The 22,573-nt window shown below is 55.0% G+C and overlaps 3 protein-coding genes across 3 annotated transcripts; all 3 read left to right on the top strand.

Moving 5' to 3' along the window:
• Positions 1-1,096: 1,096 nt before the first annotated feature.
• LINJ_30_3180 (conserved hypothetical protein) lies at positions 1,097-1,786 on the top strand (the record flags this gene model as incomplete). The annotated part of the gene is made up of 1 exon (XM_001467195.1): positions 1,097-1,786. One exon carries the CDS (start codon positions 1,097-1,099, stop codon positions 1,784-1,786), a length of 690 nt encoding a protein of 229 aa, XP_001467232.1.
• A 13,295-nt stretch (positions 1,787-15,081) lies between these two features.
• LINJ_30_3170 (putative valyl-tRNA synthetase) lies at positions 15,082-17,985 on the top strand (the record flags this gene model as incomplete). Its single annotated transcript, XM_001467126.1, has 1 exon — positions 15,082-17,985. The coding sequence occupies one exon, from the start codon at positions 15,082-15,084 to the stop codon at positions 17,983-17,985; it is 2,904 nt and encodes a 967-aa protein (XP_001467163.1).
• Positions 17,986-19,993: 2,008 nt separating this feature from the next.
• Positions 19,994-20,887, top strand: LINJ_30_3160 (putative S-adenosylmethionine decarboxylase proenzyme-like; the record flags this gene model as incomplete). The annotated part of the gene is made up of 1 exon (XM_001467125.1): positions 19,994-20,887. The coding sequence occupies one exon, from the start codon at positions 19,994-19,996 to the stop codon at positions 20,885-20,887; it is 894 nt and encodes a 297-aa protein (XP_001467162.1).
• Positions 20,888-22,573: the final 1,686 nt, after the last annotated feature.

The following is a 22,573-nucleotide window of genomic DNA, read 5'->3' as shown; positions in this document are numbered from 1 at the left end:
TGCGCCGAAGTGATCGTCATTGGGCTTCTTTGTTCTTGTGTTGTGAAGTCGTCTTTTGTATTTGTTTTGGTTGGTGAAAAAAGTACTTCTAAGCACACACGTGAGAAACGCAATGAGCAATGAAGAGGAGGAAGGGTGCAGTGCTGACTCTCGTGTGTGTAAGACCGGGCTTGGCATCTGCACGCGCATGTCTCTCGTTGCGCAGAGCCGAAACGAGAGACGCAGCGTGCGCGCTCTGTGGCACGCATGTGGGAAGAACCCTGCCTGCCTGGGCCTGCCCCGATCCACTTTATGGTGCCATGTGTCGTTGCTCGAATGCTGAGGTGGACGGCAGGTCATTAGCCTCTCTATCTCTGTCGCCCTCATCATGCCAAGGAAGCGGCGCACTGCTTTTACTCGTCCTCATGTGGCGGTACGTTCTCTGTGCCTATGGCTCTGCCTCTTCCCCTCTTTTCTTGTTCCACCCTCTCCCAACCGCCGTCTGCCTCTCCGCCACCCCTCCTTGCCGACTCTTTATTCCATTTCTCTCTTTGTAAACACACGCACACATACATACGCACACACTGGCATCCACACGTACACGGGCTGCAGTGTCAGTAGCACTCTGGAGTGAACACAGTATACGGCGTGCACCTCTCTGCCTTTTCTGTCTCTTCCCACTCTCTCACGACCCTACGCCAACGTACAGTTCGACTGTCTCTCATCCAGCAACGCTGCCTCACCCTTCTGCCTGCCCCCCCCCCCGTTTTTCACCGCTGTCCCACACCTCTCGCCTCACTCTCTTTCTCTCTGTCCATCGCTGTAATCACCCAATCACACACACATACACACAGCCTCTTCATCACACTCACAGCCCGTACAGCACGTGCCTACGTTCATTTCTGTGTGTGCTTGTTCGCCGCTCGCTTCAGCTCAACAGCTCACCCGAGACATAGACGACGAGGAAGAACAAAGAAAGAGGAGATTACCGTTAACTCTGAACTCACAGGTGTATCCCGCGCACGCTCCGGCAAGTCGCAAAGGATCAGGTCTCTCACTCGTGCACCTCTCTCCAGCACATTCCAACAACCGCGAAAAAGTGTCTGCATCACTCCTGATGAGCGAGGAGGACAGGATGCTCCACGTGGTCGTGCTCTCCGATGACTCGAACGAGTCGTCTCCGTGCGACCAGCTGGAGCAGAGCTTTGCCTCCATCGCGAGCTCTCTCGGCCCTCCGTGCACAGCACACTCTGACAGCTTCAGCTTCAAGGGAGGCGACGTGCTCTACGAGTTCGATGAAGAGAACAGCGAGGAGAGCGAGGAGACACCGGCCGAGGCGGCGGAGAGGATGCGCCAAGAGCGGCATTACCGTCTTCGGTACGGCCCCAGCCGGGCAAACCGCAGCCACGACCGGCAGAGCATTCTTTCGGCTCGCCAGAACCTACTGAACGAGTTCATTCTTCGCGAAACCAAGGAGGCGACCGTAAGCCGCCAGGATCACCACATCATGCTGCGCCAGCTGATCAGCGCGGCATACTTCCGAGACCCTAACCGCGTCTCCAACCGCCCCCTGTGGCGCCGCATTATGGCGGCTATCGGAAAGGAGTACTACGGCTCGAAGGCGATCTTCTCACTCTCCCCTGACCCGTACGAAAGCGTCGTGGCGAAGCTGTCATCGATGATGCTCTGGGACGATGAGATCCGCCACTGGGCGTATGGCTACTGCGACTCGGAGATAACCCGCCGCCGCAACGCGCAGGTCGAGACGCTAAAGAAGCTGGAGGCGAGCGGAAGGCTCTTCTTGTAGACGGCAGACTACAACTCCGCCCCGGTCTCTGTTCTCCTCCCTTCTCTCTTGAGGCTTCATGAACGATTGCAGACATGCTTGCGCAACGGCAAAATCTCAAATCGGACATGCACGCACCCACCCACATGCACGGACAGGTACACACACACACACGCACACAGTTCATCCGCTGCGTCAAGCCGGTTGCATGCGGATGAGGCGCGGACGCGTATATGTGAGTGGCAGTGAAAGTGAGACGTATCTGTGCGTTGTGAGCTGTGCGTTCTTTTTTGGGGTTTTGCATGTGCATGTGCGCATGTTCGACGATGCAAGGCGCAGCAGTCCACCCACGCGAATTTATGTGACCTTGGCACGCCGTGGTGACATGGAGGGTGCACGTGTATGCCAGTAGTCCAGTGCGGGTCTTCTGTGCACGAGCTTTTGTTTGTGCTTCTCTTTCTCGTTTGTGTCCTTTCGCCTTTGTGTGTGCTTGCGCGTGTCGGTGTCTTCGTTGGTCATGCCATGATGGGGATGGCGTCATCTCTGGCTTGACATGGACGCACAAGTATCATCCCTCTTCCATGCAAGTGCGCTCCCTTCCTCCTTTTTCGTTGCTTGCTGAGATTTCGACACCCGTTTCCTTGTTTTCGTGGTACGACTTTTTGCGGTTGTTGTTGTTCATTGTCTCGCTTCATGTGCAGCGCGCAGACGACACACACACACACGCACGTACGCACGCATAGATGGAAGCGTGCATAGGAGCCCAAGAGGGTCTAGCCTCCCTGAGCAAGCACACCACTGCGGCAATGGCTATATATATATATGTACATATACAAGGAGGAGACACGCGCGCACGCGCACGTGCCATCACCAAGGCAATCATCACAAGTGCAGCCCAAAGCACACATGTTGAGAAACAGAAGGAAGGAAAGAAGCCCGGCACCGAAGCGAAGGGGAGAAAACTCCGCCAACGAACTCGCAACACAGACTGACGTCTCTTCGTCTTCGTTCTGGCTCGAACTCGTAACGAAGTGCAAATTTGTTGACGACGACCTATCGAAGAACGAAAAAGAGGTAAAAAATAATGAAAGCGACTCCGCTCTGCGCGAGCGGAAAAGCGCGGATAAGAACAGCAACAAAGAAGGGAAAAGGAAAACAGGAAGAAAAAAACCGCGCACAAAACGCAAAGAGGTGCAACACAACGGAGAAGGTGGCATGAAAAGAGAAACCAAAATCAGCAAAGGCGATCCTAAACTAAAACGTAACGTGCAATCACACGTAAACAGCCCAACCATTTTTTTGTGAAAAAGCACACTAGATTCGCACATGTGTAATGCGCAGAAGGGTGCGTTGCACATTCATGCGCGCAACACACACGCACACACAAAAAGAACGAGCTCTTGCGCCGCCTTTCCGCTTATGTTGGCAGCACTTCAAAGAAAAGAAACAAAAAGGAAGAGCTGCATCATTGTGTCTAGGTGTGTGTCTGTGCGTGAGAGTAAGTGCACATGTTGGTGTTTTGCTGCGCGGAGTTCGAAGGACAAAGTCGACTTTGCTGGTATCGGAGGAAAACAAGAAGGTCTCAGAAGACTACATTTAACTTACGCAAAAGGAAGGGACTTGGCATGTCGGTGGTGCACATTCCAGTATCTCTTTTTTTTTTTCACTGTTTGCTAGTATTTCTTCTAAGCGACTTATTTTCCAGTTGATTGGTGCTCATTGTTGTTTTTGTGGGCGTGCATGCGCAGCTGCATGAGGTTTGATGGGTCTGCCTCCTTTCTATTTTCGTGTACTCATACAAGTGCGTCTGTGTGCGCCTATCTATGCTGTGCTTTGGGGACAAAGCCTGCACAGAACACCAACGCATCCCACACCTCGCCGTGCAGCAGTGATCACGCCGCTTTCTCAAACGGTGAAGACACACGCAGACGCAGCCACAGTCACCTGCGCAGACTCGCACACGTTCTTCAATGATCTTCTCTCGATATAGTCGATTTTCCGACGCTGAGCACCCCCGCTCTTCCTATTGACTTCTTTGTTATCTTTAGTCATTGCTGATGATTGCTTGAAGGTTGATGTTGTGTGCATGTGTGTCTCTCACTGTGTGTGTGTGTGTGCGTGTGGATTCGAGTACGTCAGTGATACACCATTCCGTCCTTTTTTTTTTCGCACTTGAATCGCGCCCTTTTTTTTTGCGTCCTTTCTTCTTTTTGCTTTATTATTATTATTTGATTTCTGGGTGCGCGCTCACCGTGGTATCAGGGCCCAGTACACCACACTCTGTGTGAGGAAGCCAAGAGCCTGCAGCCTGCCTCCGCTCATAATGGCTGACTTTTGGTATCGGCAGTCAGGACTGGGCTGGCGCTGTGCCGGTGAGACTTGCGGTCATGATCGCATCTGCCCCAGCTCACTACGAATCGCCTCCGCGATTTGACGGATACACTCATCAGGGTAAGCCTGCTGAGTCGCTTGCTGTAGAATAGCACCTTGAAAGATGTCACTTCGTATAGCGTCTTGGTTATTTCGTGCCTCGTAGGATGCTGTGGAGGAAGGGGCGGAAGGGAAGGTTGCCCTTCCGAAGTCAGGGAAGACGGCGAAACTCGAAAAAAAATCAAAAGAAGGGGGTGAGCACGTGCGTTGAGAGACACAGTTTTTTTTTTTTTTTGCTCTGTTCTCTTTTCTCGCGTCAGGCGTGGTCGCTGTTTACCATGCGAAGATAACAGAACATGGTAAGAAAGGATAGGGCGGGAGAGAAAGCTAGGAGGTGCAGGGGTAAAGTGTTTGACTACTCGGTGTCGTAGTGGTAGAAGGCGACGGCGCTGATGGCGTCAGACGGTACCAAAAGAAGAAAAGGGCAAGGGGAAACGCAGAGGAAAGCACCACAGAGCAATCTCTCCCCCGAAGGAAAAAAAGAAAAGATACAGCTCCGAAGAAAAGTCATGTAGCGCATGTATGACCACACTCGTACGCTAGCGGAAACAGTCACAGGCACGCGAGGAACGGCAAAAGGAAAAGGAGAGAATCTGCTGAGAAGAGGAACAATAAAGATGCCCCTTTTCTTTTTCTTTCCTTTTGTGTTCACCTCTCCCTTCTCCTCTTGCTGTGGTTTCCTTCTTCTTTCGGTAGGTGTTGGTGTCCTTCCGGGGCCTCTCTTACATTGCGCCTCTCTCTTAATTGTGACCGATAAGTATTCCACCGCTGACGGAAGTTCTTCGCGCGGCGTGTCTTCTTTTTGTTGTTGCTCGTTCCGTTTTCGGGCTTCTCACCCATTGCCCTCTCCGCCACACCTTAGCACCTGTTAGCCTCTCCTTCCACGTGCCTCTCCCTCACCATTTTTCGCTCGCTTGCCATTCTTTTCTTTGTAGTGTTTGGCTTGTTTTCTTTGTACTCCTCGCCCTTTTTGGCTTCTCTCTTCGCTCTTCCGCCCACCCCACTTTCCCTCCGTTGCCTTGCCTTTTTGTATGCCTGGGTGTGAGCGTGTCTTCCGAGATCATCATTCATTTACGGCGCACCTTTGTGTTTCCTTTTCTCTATGTGCATGTGCTTGTCTTTCGCGTGTGCATGTGTGTGTTTCACAGTAATGCGCCGCTGCTTTCTTCCTTTATATCTCCCTTTTCTCTTTTCTCTTTTCTGTATTTCTTTTTTCGTGCATGTGTTGTTGTCGTTTCCTGCCGTGTTCGAAGAGCCCCCTCTGAGTTTATATCGATGATGGCTTCTCTTGCTTGTGTGTTTGCGCCCCGCTCCCCTTGCCTCACCTCACCTCACCTCCACCCCGCTTCCCTCCCTCTTGTTGACGTCGAGCATCTCTCCTCCCTTCAATGGCTCCTTTGGGGTATGGGTGCTCTGAATGATGTGTTTTGAGGCGAGGTATGCATGTGTGTGTGCGTGTCGTGAGAGAGAGTGTGGCGCTACGCACGCGTGACAGGCGTTGGAAAGATATGTGGACGGCATCAGCACCGCAAGGTAGACTGAGGGCGAGTAAGAGGTGGAGAGTCTATGCATGTGAAGTGTAGAGAGAAGAAAGCATGCGCAGGCTACCACCGGCGTTGCCGCCTCTGTCGCTGTTGGGACTGATAGGCCGAAGAAGGGATACACGCATGCGAAAGCAATCAGGAAGGGCTCACCTATCGAAATGTCACGTGTGCGCTTCCTGTTTGCGTTCCGTTGTGCGCGTGTGTGTGGCGGGGGCGTGTGTTTCTGGATGATGCTTGCGCTTTACCGCTGTTGCTCTGGTACTGTCGGCGTAGCTTCTCCGCCTTGGCCCCGCGCTCTGCTCCTCACGCCTGTGTTTGAGCACCGCTTCGTGCTGTGCCTTTGATTTGAGTCTTTTTTCTTTATACAGCTCTGCTGCTCATGCCTCCTCCGCTTTGGCAACGGCACCGAAATCCATGCCTCATTCGCTTCTCGACAACCCACCTGTTTTCGCCATTGCTGCTTCATGCACCACCGCACCATCCTCTGTAGGCCCCTCTTTTTCTCTTCCGTGCATATCGCTCCCCTGTGTGTTCGTGAACAGCGATGAAGATGGACGCGCAAGCCAGGGGCTGCGACATTGTGGGCTTCTCCCCTTTCCTTGTGTGTGGCAGTTCTTCGGCGTCGCTTTCAGTTTTCACGAGCTGCATAGCCCCCCCCCCTTCTCGAGGTAGTCTGTCTCTTGGGCATGAGGCATGCCGTCGCCCAATCATGCGTGCCGGGCTCCTCGTTTCTGCCTGTGCGCTCACATGCGTCCGTCTGCATGCTCTCGAGCATCAGTAGCGAGTGTGGAGAGGAGGGCAGGCCGAGTAAGTGCAATGGACGAGGGCACCGGCGCGCTGATGGTCTTCGTGGTCTCTGTGGGTGAGGAGTTCGACGGGGGAACGCGACAACCAATCAACGTCTGTGCACCGCAGAGGTGCACACCGTCGCTAAGAAAGCCGCTGGATGTGGAGGTGCACCTTTCAACGTGTGAATCTCTTTGGGCGAAATGACCAGCGTTTTTCTCCTTTTTTGCCGGAGTTTTCAAAGTTTCCGTTCGGCCATATAACCTGTGTCAAACGCCACCCCCGGGCACGTCACAGGCCCCGTCGCCCGGTGCAACGCAGCGGCCGGCACGTGCATTACGGCAGCGCACCGGCTCGGCCACCTGCGCACGGGCCCTGCCTCGTACTCTACCCACCTCTGCCTCGCAGGTTACCTCACAGCCGCTCCCATCATGCCGGCCGCCCCGCCGGTGCATCTCCCTCGGGGTGGCGCTCCAAGCTCTCCCCCAGTAAGCAGCGAGGGCCGGGCGAGACACGCTTGGGTCACGCTGACACCCTGCCCATCATGTGGGTGGTGCAAACGCGCTCGCTGCCGCAGGTCGCTCCGACGCAACGCCATCTACGACCTGAGCACCGGCATCAGCAGCCATGCATCGCTCTGACTTTCCCACGCCGTAGGTGCCCCTGTCACCACCCGAGGCGGCTCGGCACTGGCAGGGGGATAGGGGGATAAGGGGGGCGGCCCGGGGCCATGAGGATGCCACGCGTTGCGACGTGCCTCCCGTCATCAAGGAGCGAACAGCTGGGCGAAAAAAAAAGAGCAACTTACTTGTCGACACAGACGTGTAAAGCCCGTTTCAATGAACAATGAGAGTGCGAGGCACCCCTGGGAATGTCGCAGGCTTCACCGAATCTATATTTCTGCTTTCATGGGTGCTCTTTTGCTCCTCTTGTGCTTTTATGCTTTGGTGCTCGGGTGGGTTGATGAGCAAGACGATGAGGCGTTGCGGCGCATGCTCGAAATTTTTTTTTTCAATCTTTACCTCTCCTTACTTGTCGTGCGCAGCGCCATGTCCTTTTCGCAGCTCTCTTTGTATCCGTCGCCGCATTTCGTGGTTGCATTCACGGATTTCCCTTTTTTTTTTGGCTCGCCTGTACTTTTAGTTTTTCTTTTTGCCTCGCATCAATTGAAAACAACACGCACACGCTCATCTCCAGCCACACGTACTCAGCTCCCTGGGTTTACAAGTGGGCTCATGGGCTGAGGACTCTCTTTGCTTACATTTTTGTGTGGTTATATGTCTCTCTCTGTTTGTGCGTGTGTGTGTGTGTGGCTTTCCTTCCCTTTTCTTTCTCTTCTTCCTCCTCCCCTCTTTTCTCTTTAGCTTTCCCCTTTTTTCTCGTGCCATCGTTGTCATTTGTTTTTTTTTTTCGTGCTTAATCCACGAACCCATTTAGTGCCCCGCACGCAAACACGCGCGCCGATATGAACCCACAGAGGCAGGCACGTCCACCTGCAAGCACTAATCCCTGAGCTGCAGAAGTGCTTCTTGTGTTTTTTTTTGTCGTGTGTGGAGGGGGCTCCTGCCTTTTTTTTTTTGCGTGCCTCGTTGAGTTTCCTCCGTTTACGGATGTGCCTCTGTGTGCACAAGTTCATAAAAGGTGACAGTTTAAGTGCCTGCTCTCCCTTATGCCTCGCTGGGTGCCCCTCTCCGTCCGCCCGTCTTCCTTTTTACCTTCTCTCCGTACGCCTTAAGCGCTCCAATTCTTGTGCGCTCGCCGACGTTGCTATTCGGGTGCTTGCAACACTGCGTAGCTTGGGTGGTTTGTTTGTGTGCTCCGAGGCGTTGGCGTGTGCGGAGGCGGCCTACTCGCGTCCTCCTTCTATACCCTCAAGCACACGGGCTCACATGCATGTGCCCTTCCTGTGCCGTTGCATGCCGAGTGACGTAATCAATAAAGGAAGAAGGATGTGGAGCAACAGCGAATACTAAAGTGAAGCGGTCAGGAAATGGAACAAGCATGGCGAACGAAAAAGATGCAGATGCGCCCGCCCTCAGGACTCGAGAGTCGACGTGGACGTTTTTCTTTTTCTATTACTCCTTCGCATTACACAGGGGTTGCTGGATGAAAAAGACAGGTGAGGCTGCGTTTTGTGTGTGCGCGTGCTTGCGCTTGTCTGTGATCGACGTTATCGTCATCTAATCTATCGCGTGACGTGTACACGTCTCCGCTGTGCCTCCCCCTTTCATCGCTTCCCGCTCAAAGTATTTCGTTAGCGTTTAGGTGTGCGCATCAGCGGCTGTAAGCGTGTGTGTGTGTACGTGCGCTTCGCTGGGTGTTGGTATGCATCTGTGTTCGATGGGCTTCCCCTCCCCGCACTTACAAAGGTGAGAGCATGCATGTGCTCAGATGAATGTGCACACGTTGACACACGTGCGCCACGCGCACGCAGGCACACACAAGCACTGCAGCCGTTCGGAATGGCTCCCTTTTTTCGTGGTTGTTCGTTTGCCACCTCACCTCTCTCTCCGTGCTTGAGAGAAATGGAAAGGAATGACGACAGCAAAACAGTGGGTGGGAGAGGGACGGCGAGAGCCACAATGAAGCGAAGGGCATAGAGCGGCCGAAAGCCAAAGCAGAAAAATGTGGCGGTCGACTGGGCAGTAGCACTGCATGTCAGAGAAAGGCAGGTGGCAGCTTTGGATTGACATGTTCATTTCTGTGATCCCCCTCCACACACACGATCTGTGTAATGTGTCTGAGCGTACGCGCGTGACGGCCTTTGATGTTTTCCACCGCTTTTTCTCTCGTTGTCTCTTGGACATCTTCCGTCTCTCGTCTTCGGTTATTTTGATCTTGCCAGCGCTCTTCTCAGTAGCAGAAGCGTCATGATGCCACACACACAAAGAAGGAAAAGTGGACAGGCTTATGGTGCTAGAGGCGAAGAAGAGAGGGAGGGCGAAATAGAGAAAAGGGACTCACATGAAGAGATGAGAGACTTGCAGTGTCGGGCAGCAGGGTAATCTCATCTTCCGTCAATGCGACGAAGGAAACTCTCTCTGTGTTTGCCGTTTCTCTTCATTCTCTTGTGAGATCGGTCCTTTCAAACACCTGCTCGCCTTTTTTTTTCGATTGACTGATGTGAGTGTGTAGATGGTTCGACGGCCTCTTAGGTGTGCTGTTGCTGCTTCTTTTTTCTTCGTGGTCGTGGTAGTGCTTTGGTCTAGTTTTCAGCCTTTTCTTCGTGCTTGGTGCACCTTTTCCTACTTTCCACTGTTTCTCGTTTTCCCTTTCGTATTAGTCGGGCTGCTGCTGCTGCTGCTGCTGTGTGTGTGTGTGTTGATAGAGATGAAGATTGCTGCAGCTCTCCCTATATCCGTGTGTGCGTGCGCGTAATTGATAGCGCAGCTTTGGTGGTCTTCAGCTGGCGCGGCAAAGGAAAAGGGGAGCAGAACTGAAGCACCGCACCGACAGCGCATACTTGCTCGGGTGAAGGAACGAAGCAAGAGAAGTGGAGAGGCTCCTAAAACTGATCACGTCTTCAATCCCTTTTGTTCTCGTCTCTTGCTCTCTGGCTGATTTTCTCGCTTCACAACATCCCGTGTGCGTGAGCGCGTCCTCCTGCTTCGCTGCTGTCTGTCGGGCTGCTGTTGTTGTTTCGCCTATCGTGTCTTTTGGCGTTCGCTTCGGTGTTACCTCCTTGCTCCCCTCCCTCTCCCCGAAAATGGCAACTCTTTTTGGTGGTGTACACGATGGATGGCGCGCGCATATGGGGTCTTTCTCTCGATCCGAACGTGGGCGCGTGTGTTGGTGTGGCCGCAGGCTGTCAATGAAACGACAGCACGGATTAGACGCCGAGCAAACAACAAAAGAGAGAGAAGAGACACGCACTAGCAAGGGACTTATGAACGCAAAACAAACAACAAAGTCCCCTCTCTCCCCCATTCCCGAAACAACAAAAAAGAATCAGCTGTGCGTACTATTCGCTATCGGGGGCACGCGCATATGGAGACGCACATGCCCCTACTCGATACGGCACTGCAAAAAGAAGCAGACAACAAAAGAAAACAGCTGTCTTCATAGCTTGGCTTTTTTCTCGACTTGTGTGTGTTCTTCTTTGGCCAGGGACACACGCGCTCATTGATGTGTGTGCTTGTGCGCCTCCACATTTGTGGTTGTGTCTGTCTGTGTGCGCGCGCATGCACCCTCCGCTCTCTCCGCGAGTGCTCACTCAACTCCCCCAGCCTTTCATTCCCCTCGTGCCAAGGAGCGGTAGACTGAGTTGGGAAGTATCTTTTCTTTCGTTGTACTTCTCCCCATTTCTCCTTGTGTGCTGTCGGCGCTCTTTTCGTTTTTTTCTGTTGCGTGCGCGTGTGCGTGCGCGCCTCTTCGCTTTCTTCCGTTTGACTTTAACGGTCGGCACCATCTTTTCTCATGCTCTTTTTCGTGACCCTTTCTTTTTTTTTTTTATCACTGCCTCTCTTCACATTTTGTCGTGTGTTTCGATCCTCTTTTTCGAGAATAGCCGCTTCATGTTCATCGGCCAATGCGTGTCTGCGTCCTTTTCCCTTGTCAAGCGTCCCTCTCTTTACCGTTGGCCAGGGATGGGATGCGCTGACGGCTTTGGGCGTCTTCATTTTTCTTTAACTGTGCTATTTATTGGCTTCACTCACGCCTCCTCCGGTTACCCCAGCACGAAAGCCTTTATGAGCTCCTCTGTTTGGCGGCCTCTCACATTTTGCACCCTCTTTCTCTTCTTGTGCGTTACTTTTTGAGTGTTGAACAGAAGAGACGCTTTCCTTGCCTTGCCTCTTTCCGGTCCTGTGCCCCCCCCTTCCCTCTCCTCGCTGCCTCGCGTGCGTTTTTTTGTTCGGGCCTCTTTTGCCTCTTTTACAAAACCAGCCAAAAAGCTTTCTCTCTTTCCACGGTTGCGGGAGAAGAGGCGTGCAAGATGGGTGAGTAGTGACTGTCTTTGGGTTTGACATTTTCGTGCTTGCGGACTCGGAGTTCTTTTTTTTTGTTGCTGTTGTTTGTCCCCCCTCTCTCCCTCCCTCCCTCCCTCCCCTGTGTGTTTGTGTGTCGCTCTGTGCGTACCTTTGTACAATCCTACATCCTTCTTTTCTCACCATCACCTCCGCTTGCTCTGTCGTCATAGTAAGTGTTGGATGCCGTCTTTGCTGCGTGATGTGTTTGTGCTTCGAGTATATACCATAAGGCTGCTAGTGTGTGCTTTTCTTTTATCTTTCGTTTGCTCTCGCCCTACTTTATCCTCCTCGTACGAATCTCTCGCTCTTTTTTTTTACTGTCTGCACACACAAGCGGGTGACCGTGCATATGGCTAAAGGGAAGACGCTTACGGGTACGTGTTGAATTTCTTGCGGCTGTGCGCTTTTCTCTTTTCGTCATATATATCACAAGTGCCTTCGATGCTTTTTCGTTTTTTTTTTAGTTCTTTCGTTTATGGTCGTATATACTGTGTGTGTGCGCGCGCGCGTCTTCTTCCCACCAGCGTGTGCGCGTTGGTCGTCGCTCTCCAGGCTTTGCTCGAAGGACAGATTCACGCATAGCCCTCCTTTGCCCCCCCCTCCCCCCTCCTCCTCGGCGCGTCTTGCTGTGCGCTTTGTGCCGTCTAGTTCTCCTTCGCTGCCGTTGCTGTGCTGTTTTGTGCGGCTACCCTCTTGTTGTTTCTTGTGCGTGCTCCCCAGCTCATTAACATTCCCGTGTGTGCCCCTTCTTTCTGTCTCTCTGTGCGCTTGTACGTGTTTGGTGCCTGCGTGCCTTGATGGCGTGCAATGGGGTGGAGGCAACAGTAGCAGCAGGAAAGAAACGGAAGTAAAACGAAGCAAGTAGACAAGAGACAATGGACGGAAGGCGCTTCGTAAGGAATTTCTCTCTTCCTTTTTCCTGTGTGTGTGTGCAGGGCTGTTGGACTTGCTGTGTGTGTGTGTGTACATGTAGGCGCTGCCGCACTCAATTCTCGTCCCGCTCTCTTTATTCCTCTCTGTGCGGCGGCCGTTTTTTTTTGTTGTTTTGTTTTCTTCTGCTTTTCGGATCGCTCTCTCTTTCTCTCCGCTCTCTCTTTCTCTTCGCTCTCTCTTTCTCTCCGCTCTCTCTTGGGTGCGCTTCCCTGCTTGTGTTGCTGTCCACTGTGTGCCCTCTGCTGCCGATCTCCTCTCACAACACCTGCGGATCTCTCATGCCGGGCGCAACGCGCGCCTTACAGACACGCGCATGTCCCGTGCATGTAACATGCGGCCGTAGCAAAAGGGTGACTGTGAGAAAAGGTCAGCCAGTGGTGCGCCACACCGCGACATCACCTGAGGCAGCGGTGCTGATGCCCGTGCGCAAGAGAGGAAAAAGCAAGACAAGGAGCCTAAGCTGGCTGTGCACAGCGCAACGCAGGAGACGCACAAAGAGGTGACTTGAAAGAGAACGAGTACGGGAGAGCCGCCGTGCGTTGGAGAATCAAACAAGGGTGAAGGAGCGCGATAGATCCTGCTAGCTACCGGAAGGTAGGATGGCTAACCAGTCAACCAACGTCAGCGTCTGCCAGCACTCAATCACAGGCACACACACACACACACACACAGAGCCGCGCCACCCCGTCATGCTCTTAGCACACACCTCATCTTCGTTTTAAGTTGCCACCCTACTCACGAAGGCTCACCGTTTTGTTTTTCCTTTGATAATTTACCGTTTTCCCTTCCTCCCGTATCACCTTATCCCTAATACCACACGAGCAGGGTAAGACTGCGCCTCACCCTTTTTTTACTGCGTAAAACGTGTGGGCGCGTCGGCAAGCTGAGGTGGTCGTCTGACATGGGGCGCTCAGAGCGGTGACAGTTGAGAAAGAAGCAGTGCTCAACGAAAGACAACAACAAAAAAAGACAGTTTTCCCTTCTGGGTGAATGAGGAGAAGCCAAGCAGGCACGATGCAGAGAGATTGCACATTGTATGTGTGGCCCTGTCTGTGCGCGCGCGCATTTCTGTGCGTCGCTTCTTCACCCTCTCCAGCTGTGGAAAGCGTGCGCCTCTTTTTTTTTCTCGTGGTCTTCTTCAGCGGGCCGCATCACTTCTAGACGTGCGTGCGTTTCGTGCGCTCATGGGTCTCTCATCGAAACTTGAACGAGAGGACCACGCGCGAGAGGGAGGGAACAGTAGCCACGGCAAAGCGGCGCACAGAGAAGGCAGACACGCAGTCCAAGCTGGAAGTTGCTGGCGGCAGCCACACAACCTGGAACGGCGGCTCATCATCGAAGATGCAGGCCTACAAGCGTGCACTCCACCTTCTCCATGTCCACCGAGAAGACGAGAGGAAAAGGAATAGAACGAAGCACTGCAATAGCAACGAAGCCGCAGCGCGGAGTAGAGAAGACGCAGAAAAACAGCAAAAAATGTAGGAGCTCACGTGAAGCAGTCGTATACAGGAGAGAGGGAGACGAAAACGCGCAGCGTCGCGCGTCTCTGTCTCATCTGCGACGAAACGTCTTCGCTTTTTCCCTTTTCTGTTCTTCGGGCAGAAAATGCGTTTGTGTCAGGAAATGGGGAGAGATGTGGCTGAGCAGCGGAATGTGGAAGCTGCCTCTGGAGACGTCTTCACAGGTGCGCGCGCCTGTGCGTGTGTGCTTGTGTGTTTCTTCGCTCTATTGCCACTCGACAACATTCTATTTTGTGTTTCCAGGTTTTTTTTTCCATGCTGACGAGGGCACACGGACGAAACAAACAAGCAGCAGCAACAACAAAAAGGAGGCGCGCAACCAGCAGAACTGATTTGCTTGAACGCGCACATGGGTCGCCACAACTGCATGGACGGCTTCTTGTGCAGCTATCATGTCCGATGGCATGTAGGAAAGTGCGGAGAGGGAGATTGTGCAGCACTGCTTCCGGCGCGAACGCTTCCCCTTCAACGGGTGCAGAGAACCGTCTGGGACACATGAGCGTCTTTTTTTTTCGATTGCGTCGTACAGGAAGGAGCGCACAGACGTGCATCTGTACGTCGCTTTCTCTCTCTGCTTCTTGTTCTTCCACTGCTGAATCTGCCTCCCTCTCGACGCGTTGACCCCCTCCCCCCTCCGTCTTTATCTCTGCCGCATACTGATTCTCGTCTCATCCTGCGCCTTTTTCCTCCGTGTCGCATCGGACGCACCTCGTGTACCCCCACCCCTCCTATCCCCCACTCCACATATCCTCCCTGACGCGCCATTGCGGCGATGATAAACATCCTTGTGCGGCATATGAGCGTGCGCGCCTGCTTTGCAGTGGGCACGGAAAGCATCTGTTTCTCTCTTCACTCTTGCGTTCTGGCGCGTGCGGACAGGCGAGTGTGAAGGCAATAAAGTAGACTTGCTCGTCGTCTCTTCTTCTACTGTAAGCCCCGACCACCATCGCCTGCAGCTCATATCTCACCCCCCCCACCTCCCTCACACAAAAACACACAAACACTACCCACCCTTTAGCGCCGTGCCCATCTCATCATCTTCCCATCTTAAGAGAAGAGGACATATCCTTTTCTCCACGTTTTTCACGAAAACGTTCCGACGTTGCGCGCTCATCATGAAGTCCTTGGCTCCCGAAATGGCGGCCACGTACGATCCGGCCGCGGTGGAGGCGGACTGGTATCCGTGGTGGGAGAAGTCTGGCTTCTTCAGACCCGCCTCAGACCACAAGTCCGAGACGGCGACCAAGCCGTTCGTGATTATCGCCCCACCACCGAACGTCACGGGCTACCTGCACCTGGGCCATGCCCTCACGGGCGCTGTGCAGGACACCCTCATCCGCTTCCACCGCATGAAGGGTGACAACACCCTCTACTTGCCCGGCACCGACCACGCCGGCATCGCCACCCAGGTCGTCGTGGAGCGCCGCGTCATGAAGGAGGAGGGCAAGAGCCGGCACGACCTCGGCCGCGACGAGTTCATGAAGCGCCTGTGGGAATTCAAGAAGAATCACGCTGGCATGATCACGGAGCAGTTCCGCAGGATCGGCTTGTCGCTGGACTGGACGCGCGAGCGCTTTACGATGGACGAACAGTCGTCTGCGGCTGTTGTGGAGGCGTTTGTGCGCCTGCACGAGGACGGCCTGGTGCACCGCGACACACGGCTGGTAAACTGGTGCTGCGCGCTGCAGAGCGCCATCTCTGACCTCGAGGTGGAGTTTGTCGAAGTGCCCAAGACATCCAAGATGACCATTCCTCTCTATGACCGCAAAGTCGACATGGGCAGCCTCACTCACGTTGCCTACAAGCTGGCGGACAGCGACGACGAGCTGGTGATTGCGACGACGCGTCCTGAGACGCTGCTGGGCGATACGGCCGTCGCCATTCACCCTGACGACGAGCGCTACAAGAAGTTCCATGGCAAGTTCCTCAAGTGCCCGTTCCGCGACGACATCATCCCGATCGTGCTGGACGCGACGCTGGTCGACATGAACTTCGGCACCGGCGCGGTGAAAATCACCCCAGCTCACGACCCAAACGACTTTGAGTCCGGCAAGCGCCACAACCTGCAGCAGCTTGTCATGATGAACCTGAAGGGCTACGTGACGATGGAGCCGTTCAAGGGCATGCACCGCTTCGACTGCCGCCGCGAGATCGTGAAGAAGCTGGAGGAGATGGGGCTGCTGCGCGGCGTGGAGCCGTACGAGTACCGCGTAGGCCGCTGCGAGCGCACTGGCGACATTGTGGAGCCGATGCTGATGCCGCAGTGGTTCATCGACTGCTCCGATATGGCCCGCCGCTCCGTCGAGGCGGTGCGCAACGGCGACCTGCGCCTGTACCCGCCTTCGCACGAGGCCGTCTGGTACCACTGGCTGGAGAACATCAAACCGTGGTGCGTGTCGCGTCAGCTCTGGTGGGGCCACCGCATTCCTGCCTACAAAGTTGTCGGCTCGCTGCCGAAAGACGTGGACCCATGGGTGGTCGCCCGCAATCTGCAGGAGGCGCACGCGAAGGCTAAGAAGAAGTTCGGCCTGACTGACGAGCAGGTCGCCGAGGCCTCGTTTGAGCAGGACCCGGATGTGCTGGACACCTGGTTCAGCTCCGGACTCTGGCCCTTCGCCACGCTTGGATGGCCCACCGACTCGGACGACATGAAGCGCTTCTTCCCGAACTCGCTGATGGAGACCGGCCACGACATCCTGTTCTTCTGGGTGGCTCGCATGGTAATGCTTTCGCTGCACTTCACAAACAAGCTGCCGTACAAGGAGGTGTTTCTGCACGCAATGGTGCGCGACAAGAATGGCGAGAAGATGTCCAAGTCGAAGGGCAACGTCATCGACCCACTCTACGTCATCCACGGCGTTTCGCTGCAGACCCTCCACAACACCGTGCGCAGCGGCAACCTGGGCGACAAGGAGGTGGAGAAGGCCATCAAGCAGCAGAAGGAGTTTTTCCCAGAAGGCATTCCAGAGTGCGGTAGCGATGCCCTGCGCTTCGGCCTCCTCTCCTACACCCAGTCTGGCCGCAGCGTGAACCTCGACATCCAACGCGTCGTGGCCTACCGCCAGTTCTGCAACAAGCTGTGGAACGTGGTGCGCTACGTGCTGTATCACGCCCTGGGCACTGACTACGTGCCCAGCAAGCAGCAGTTCAGCCCCGCCGAGGACGCCGCCATGCTGCCGCTCGAGTGCCGCTGGATTCTCTCGCGCCTCGACGCCGCCATCGCGGAGGCCACGCAGGGCATGTCGGAGGGCCTCTACGACTTCGCGTTGGCCACCGGTGCCGTCTACCGCTTCTGGCTGCACGAGCTGTGCGACGTGTTCCTTGAGTTGACGAAGCCGACCATTCAGAAGGGCGGAGAGAAGCAGCAGCTGGTGCAAGACGTGCTGCTGCACGTCGTCGAGAAGGCGCTTCGGCTGCTACACCCGATGATGCCGTTTCTCACGGAGGAGCTTTGGCACCGCCTGCCCAACTACAGCAGCTTCGGCAGCGAGTCGATCATGCTCGCCAAGTACCCGACACCGAGCGGATGGTTGAGCGCGGCGTCGGATAGCGCCATGTCGATCATTCTCGACGTCGTGCACAGCGTACGTTCCACCAAGGCCTCGTACTCGCTAACGAACAAGCACAAGCCAGACGTGTGGGTGACGGCGCATACGGCGGAGCTGCAGGAGCTGTTCGCGGCGGAAAAGATGATGATCTCAACCCTCGGTGTCGTGGGCGAGGTGACTGTCGTGTCCCCGGCCGAGGAGACAGCGGCGGTGCCGAAGGGCTGCGGCTTCTCCGTGGTGACAAAGGAGGTGGGCGTGAACATGATGCTCATGGGTTTCATCGACGTCGGGAAGGAGGTGGCGAAGCTGGAGAAGCAGCTGGACGGCCTCATGAAGCAGATTGAGGGAATGAAGAAGAAGATGTCTATCCCTAATTACGAAACTAAGGTGCCGGCCGAGATCCGCGTGACCAACACGGAGAAGCTCAAGACGCTAGAGGCGCAGAGCGCGCAGCTGCGCGATGGCATCGAGAAGATGAGCAGCCTCAAGTGAACACAACAGCTCTCTCTCCTCTGGGTTCTCTTTTCGGCAGTATAAACGCCACCACTGCAACCGTCATCAGTACCGAAAAAGGTGAAGCCGCTGAGCTCGTTGGCTATCGATCTGTGCATGCATCTGTGTGCCCACAAACACGGAGGTGCCGATGTGCGCCCTAGGAGCAGTACGGTCTAAGAGGCCGTTTTCGTTTTTTCTTTTGTGTGTGTGTGCCTTGATGATGATGGGGGTGGGGTGGGCTTTCTAATGCGGATTGCGTAACTGCGCCCGCTGACATGAAATGCGTAAGTCTTTCTTTCTGTGTGCTTGCCTATTAGGAAGGCCGGACTCAGCCACAAAGATAAGCAGAGGCAGAGAGTTGCAGGGGTGGCGAATCGCCCCTCCCCCTGCCCTCCGTGTGCTCTCCTCACTTGTTGCCGTTCTTTGTTGTTGGCGTGTGTGTGCCGCTTTTTGTTTTCGACGTTATGTTCCTTCCGAACGTCTTTTTTCCCTTTCTCCTTCTGCGTGTATCCGCTCTCCCTTCCTCTGCTTCAGTGCTGTGGATACCTTCGCGACCAATGCCGTCTTCCATTCGTTGTTGTATCTGTTCTCATGTGTGCGTGTGTGTGTGTGTGTGAATGAGTATACTCCCGTTTGAGAGAACCACCCCGCATTTGCGGGGTGCCTCCACGGTATAGCGGCTTGATCCACTCCGCTGTGTTGGTTCGCTCCCCATACAATGAGGCCCTTCCTCTATGAGGATGTGAGCAATGACAGAGGGCAACATTCGTGAGTAGTGAGACTGAAACAAAGGTTGTACACACGAGGCGAACGCTAAGAAGGCGTATGCACTGTTGCGGCGGAGAACCCTGCCCTCTCCCCTCTCCGACTCGCGTATGTGATGGTGTACATGTGTCTGGATAGGAATGGAAGGGGGATCATGATGGAATGCCAGGGGCCCGGGTTATGGAGCCGGTGAGCAGCAGCAACCCTCTCTTGTTGTCTTGTAGCCTAATAAGAAAGACACACAAACAAAAAAGCCAATGCTGTGCTTCTCCGATATGCCTGGAAGAATGCTATGCTGGCACTAGCACGCGTTCGATCGCATGCCCAGGTGAGGAAAAGACAAGGTGCTTTAATGTAACGCCGCTTCGTACCCTGTATTTTCTTCGCTGACACATTCGCATGTAGTGAGCCGTACTTGAAAAGTAACCGGGTGGGCGTCGAGGAGAACGGACTCATGCACACCGTGTTGCAGCTGGAACGCACACTTGCAGACAGCGCGTGTGGGCCACTGACCTTCGAAGTCGCGCGTTTGCGCGCCGTCGCTCCTGCCTTTGCTCATGTACACCCGGCCGTGGCGTTCCAAGTGAACCGTCGGTGTGACGTGTTGCAACGGTAGTGCATAAGTCGGAGATGAACGGCTAGCTTGTCGAGGGCGGCGATCTGCGCGCCGAGATGACCCTCGTCGTCTAGGCTTGCGTGCTGTTTCTCTTTCTCTTTCGCTCTCCCACGCGCGTAGTACGCATCCTTCACACTCATCATGGGTTCCATTCTTTACTTTGTTCTTCTGCCGCTTCCGCGTCTCTCCTCTGTCCCTCTTCCACACACACACACACATACATGTATGCACAGAGTAAAAATAAAACGAAGGACACTCTAACGTCGTATGTGACATCACCCCGTGAAGCGCCTATCGCCTCCCCTCCCACGCTCGATCGATATTCCTTCCTCTCCCCTGGGTGTGCTTCTTTTCTTTTATACGTGTGATCCTTTTTCGTTGTTGCTTTCAGTTGCTAACTCGGCGTTCTGGCGTTTGCCTGCTGTGCCATACCTCCACGACATCGTGGTTGCTTCTCACCACTCACCACGTCCCTTGCACTAAATCTTCACTGCACCCCACCCACCTCTCTCCCCCTCGCTGTCCTTCTCCCTTTCCATCGCGCCATTTGGCGAAGACAAAAAGATGCCCGCAAACTCGTGGGCTTCCTCTCGCGATGTGTTCCCTGAGTCGGTCCGCGCGTTGATGTCGCTGTGGGGAGGGTTTTCGAACCCCACCAGTTACAGCGACAGCGGACTCGAGAAGCGTCTCGAGTTCGACTTCGCCGCCGCCGTGGATGTGCGAACGTTCACGGTGGAGGAGCTTGAGGACGTGCTGGCGGCAGCTGGGCAGAGGCTGCAGCACCACTCCTCTGCAGATGGTCTGCTATCGCTAGAGATGACGCAGTGCATTATCATTTTGACACCGTGCAAGCTGGTGGTGACATCCGCGTCTGAGGTGATGCTGCACCAGGTGATCACCCCCACCATCGCCCTTCTCACATCGAAGGGCGTGCGTGTGGAGTGGGCCTCGTACCTGCGCAAGAACATCACCTCGCCATGGTGCGCCGAGAGCGAGATGAGCGACATCATGGCGCAGGAGTACGCGGAGCTCAAGGCCGCCTTCCCGGCCGGCAAGTCCTTCCTGACGGGCCCGGTGGATGGTCATCACTGCTTCAATTTCGTGTACGACAACGTTGAAAGGATGGCGGGGCGTAAGGAGGAGGACGTGCAGGTGAACGTGTTCCTCTACGACGTCGCTGCGGGTCTGGAGGAGGTGGACAAGACAACGCAGCGTTTCCACGCGCTGCAAAGTGGCGAGTACGAAGTGGTGCGCACCTTCGCTGGTGTGCCGTGCATTTCCTTCGAGACCAACGCCAAGGCTGCTGTAGCGTCTCCGACGCGCGTGCAGAAGCTCCTCGACACCTTTCAGCCTGCCCACTTCACGGTTGCCGCCCTCCAGGACAGAGACGCCGACGGGTTAGCGCTGCGTCGCAACTTCAACTCCTTCACCCCCTACACGCTGCAGAACCGAACGGTGAACTTATTTGGTGAAGGATACGCCTTCCACCAACTGCTGTTCGCCCGCAGCGCAGATTAAGAGAGTGGGAAAGGAGGAGGAACTTTACACAGCATAAAGAAGGGCTCAGGGTGCGAAAGACGGAGAGACAGCCCAGATCTGTACTTCATCGATGGCCGCGTGTGCTGTGACTCCTCTGCTGAGCTTAACGTTCACCACACACCTCCCCTCCACCCTGCTCGCACAGAGACGATATGCATGCACAGCTGCCAGTTGTGCTCTTCGCGGCACGCGTGCGCCTTTCTCTCGCGCGCTCCTCCTCCTCCTCCTCCCTCCTCCCTCCCCCCTCTCCGCATACGTGTCTACATGTATCTTTGCTGACTCTCCGCACCGTTGATCAGCGAATAGGTGTTTTTTTTTGTCCGTTCCTTTTTTTTTCTGATACTTGACACCATTTTCAGCTCTTCGTTTATTCGTTATCCCCCCTCCACCCGTTTCTCCATGGACGCACTTTGAGATGCGCCTCTGTTGTTTCCGTCACCCAGGCACGCGCACCCACACGAACGTACATTGATTTACGGACGTGCGATCTCGGAAACTGCTGCACCAGCTCTCACCGACTCCGTGTCTTGCTCCTCAGGAGAAGAGACTTTCCCTGTCTTCTCGCCCTCATATGAATTTGAAGCCCCCGATGACGGGAGGCACGCCGCAACGCGTGGCATCCTCATGGCCCCGGGCCGCCCCTCCCCCCTATCCCCCTATCCCTCCTGCCAGTGCCGAGCCGCCTCGGGTGGTGACAGGGGCACCTACGGCGTGGGAAAGTCAGAGCGATGCATGGCTGCTGATGCCGGTGCTCAGGTCGTAGATGGCGTTGCGTCGGAGCGACCTGCGGCAGCGAGCGCGTTTGCACCACCCACATGATGGGCAGGGTGTCAGCGTGACCCAAGCGTGTCTCGCCCGGCCCTCGCTGCTTACTGGGGGAGAGCTTGGAGCGCCACCCCGAGGGAGATGCACCGGCGGGGCGGCCGGCATGATGGGAGCGGCTGTGAGGTAACCTGCGAGGCAGAGGTGGGTAGAGTACGAGGCAGGGCCCGTGCGCAGGTGGCCGAGCCGGTGCGCTGCCGTAATGCACGTGCCGGCCGCTGCGTTGCACCGGGCGACGGGGCCTGTGACGTGCCCGGGGGTGTCTGGAGAGGAGCTGAGCTCGTGCTCTGTGGCAGAATGGACTTGCTGAAACGAACAGCTCGGTCGAGGTTGAGATAAAGTTGAGCACAAATGATGTATTTCACACGTAAGAGGACGGCGATGCCGGGGCGAAGACGAGTTGGGATTGCGTGCGGGGCCGTGTGAGTGGAAAGGGAAAGCTAAGTTGAACTTGCGAAACTGAACTCTTAGCTTTTCTTGTACCTGTTCTGCACAAGTGTCAAGTGACGCGGTGAAGCGCTTGGGCCCCCGCCCCGCCTTCGCACACATTTTTCGAAGCGTTCATCTGTGCATTATTCCCTGTTGAAACACTTTTTGTTTTTTTTTCACCGGTGTTTACGCATGCCGGTAAACGCGGCGAGAACCATAGGAACGCGTCGAGACGTGCATTAAAAACTTGACAGCAACTCAGAGAGAAGGCCTTGGTGGGCGAGAGAACATTCCACGAGAAGGTGCTCTCGGTTTTTGGCACGTGAGAAAAAAAAGGCACGCTTTGTGGCAACACCGTAAAGGGCCGCAAGAGGTGACAGCGACGAGGGGATGCGCGACTTTCTACTCTCTCAC

Source organism: Leishmania infantum, chromosome 30 (genome assembly GCF_000002875.2).
Source record: "Leishmania infantum JPCM5 genome chromosome 30".
NCBI lineage: Eukaryota > Euglenozoa > Kinetoplastea > Trypanosomatida > Trypanosomatidae > Leishmania > Leishmania infantum.
Note: the sequence above shows the minus strand (reverse complement) of the source record. Positions and strands in the feature narration are given on the sequence as shown.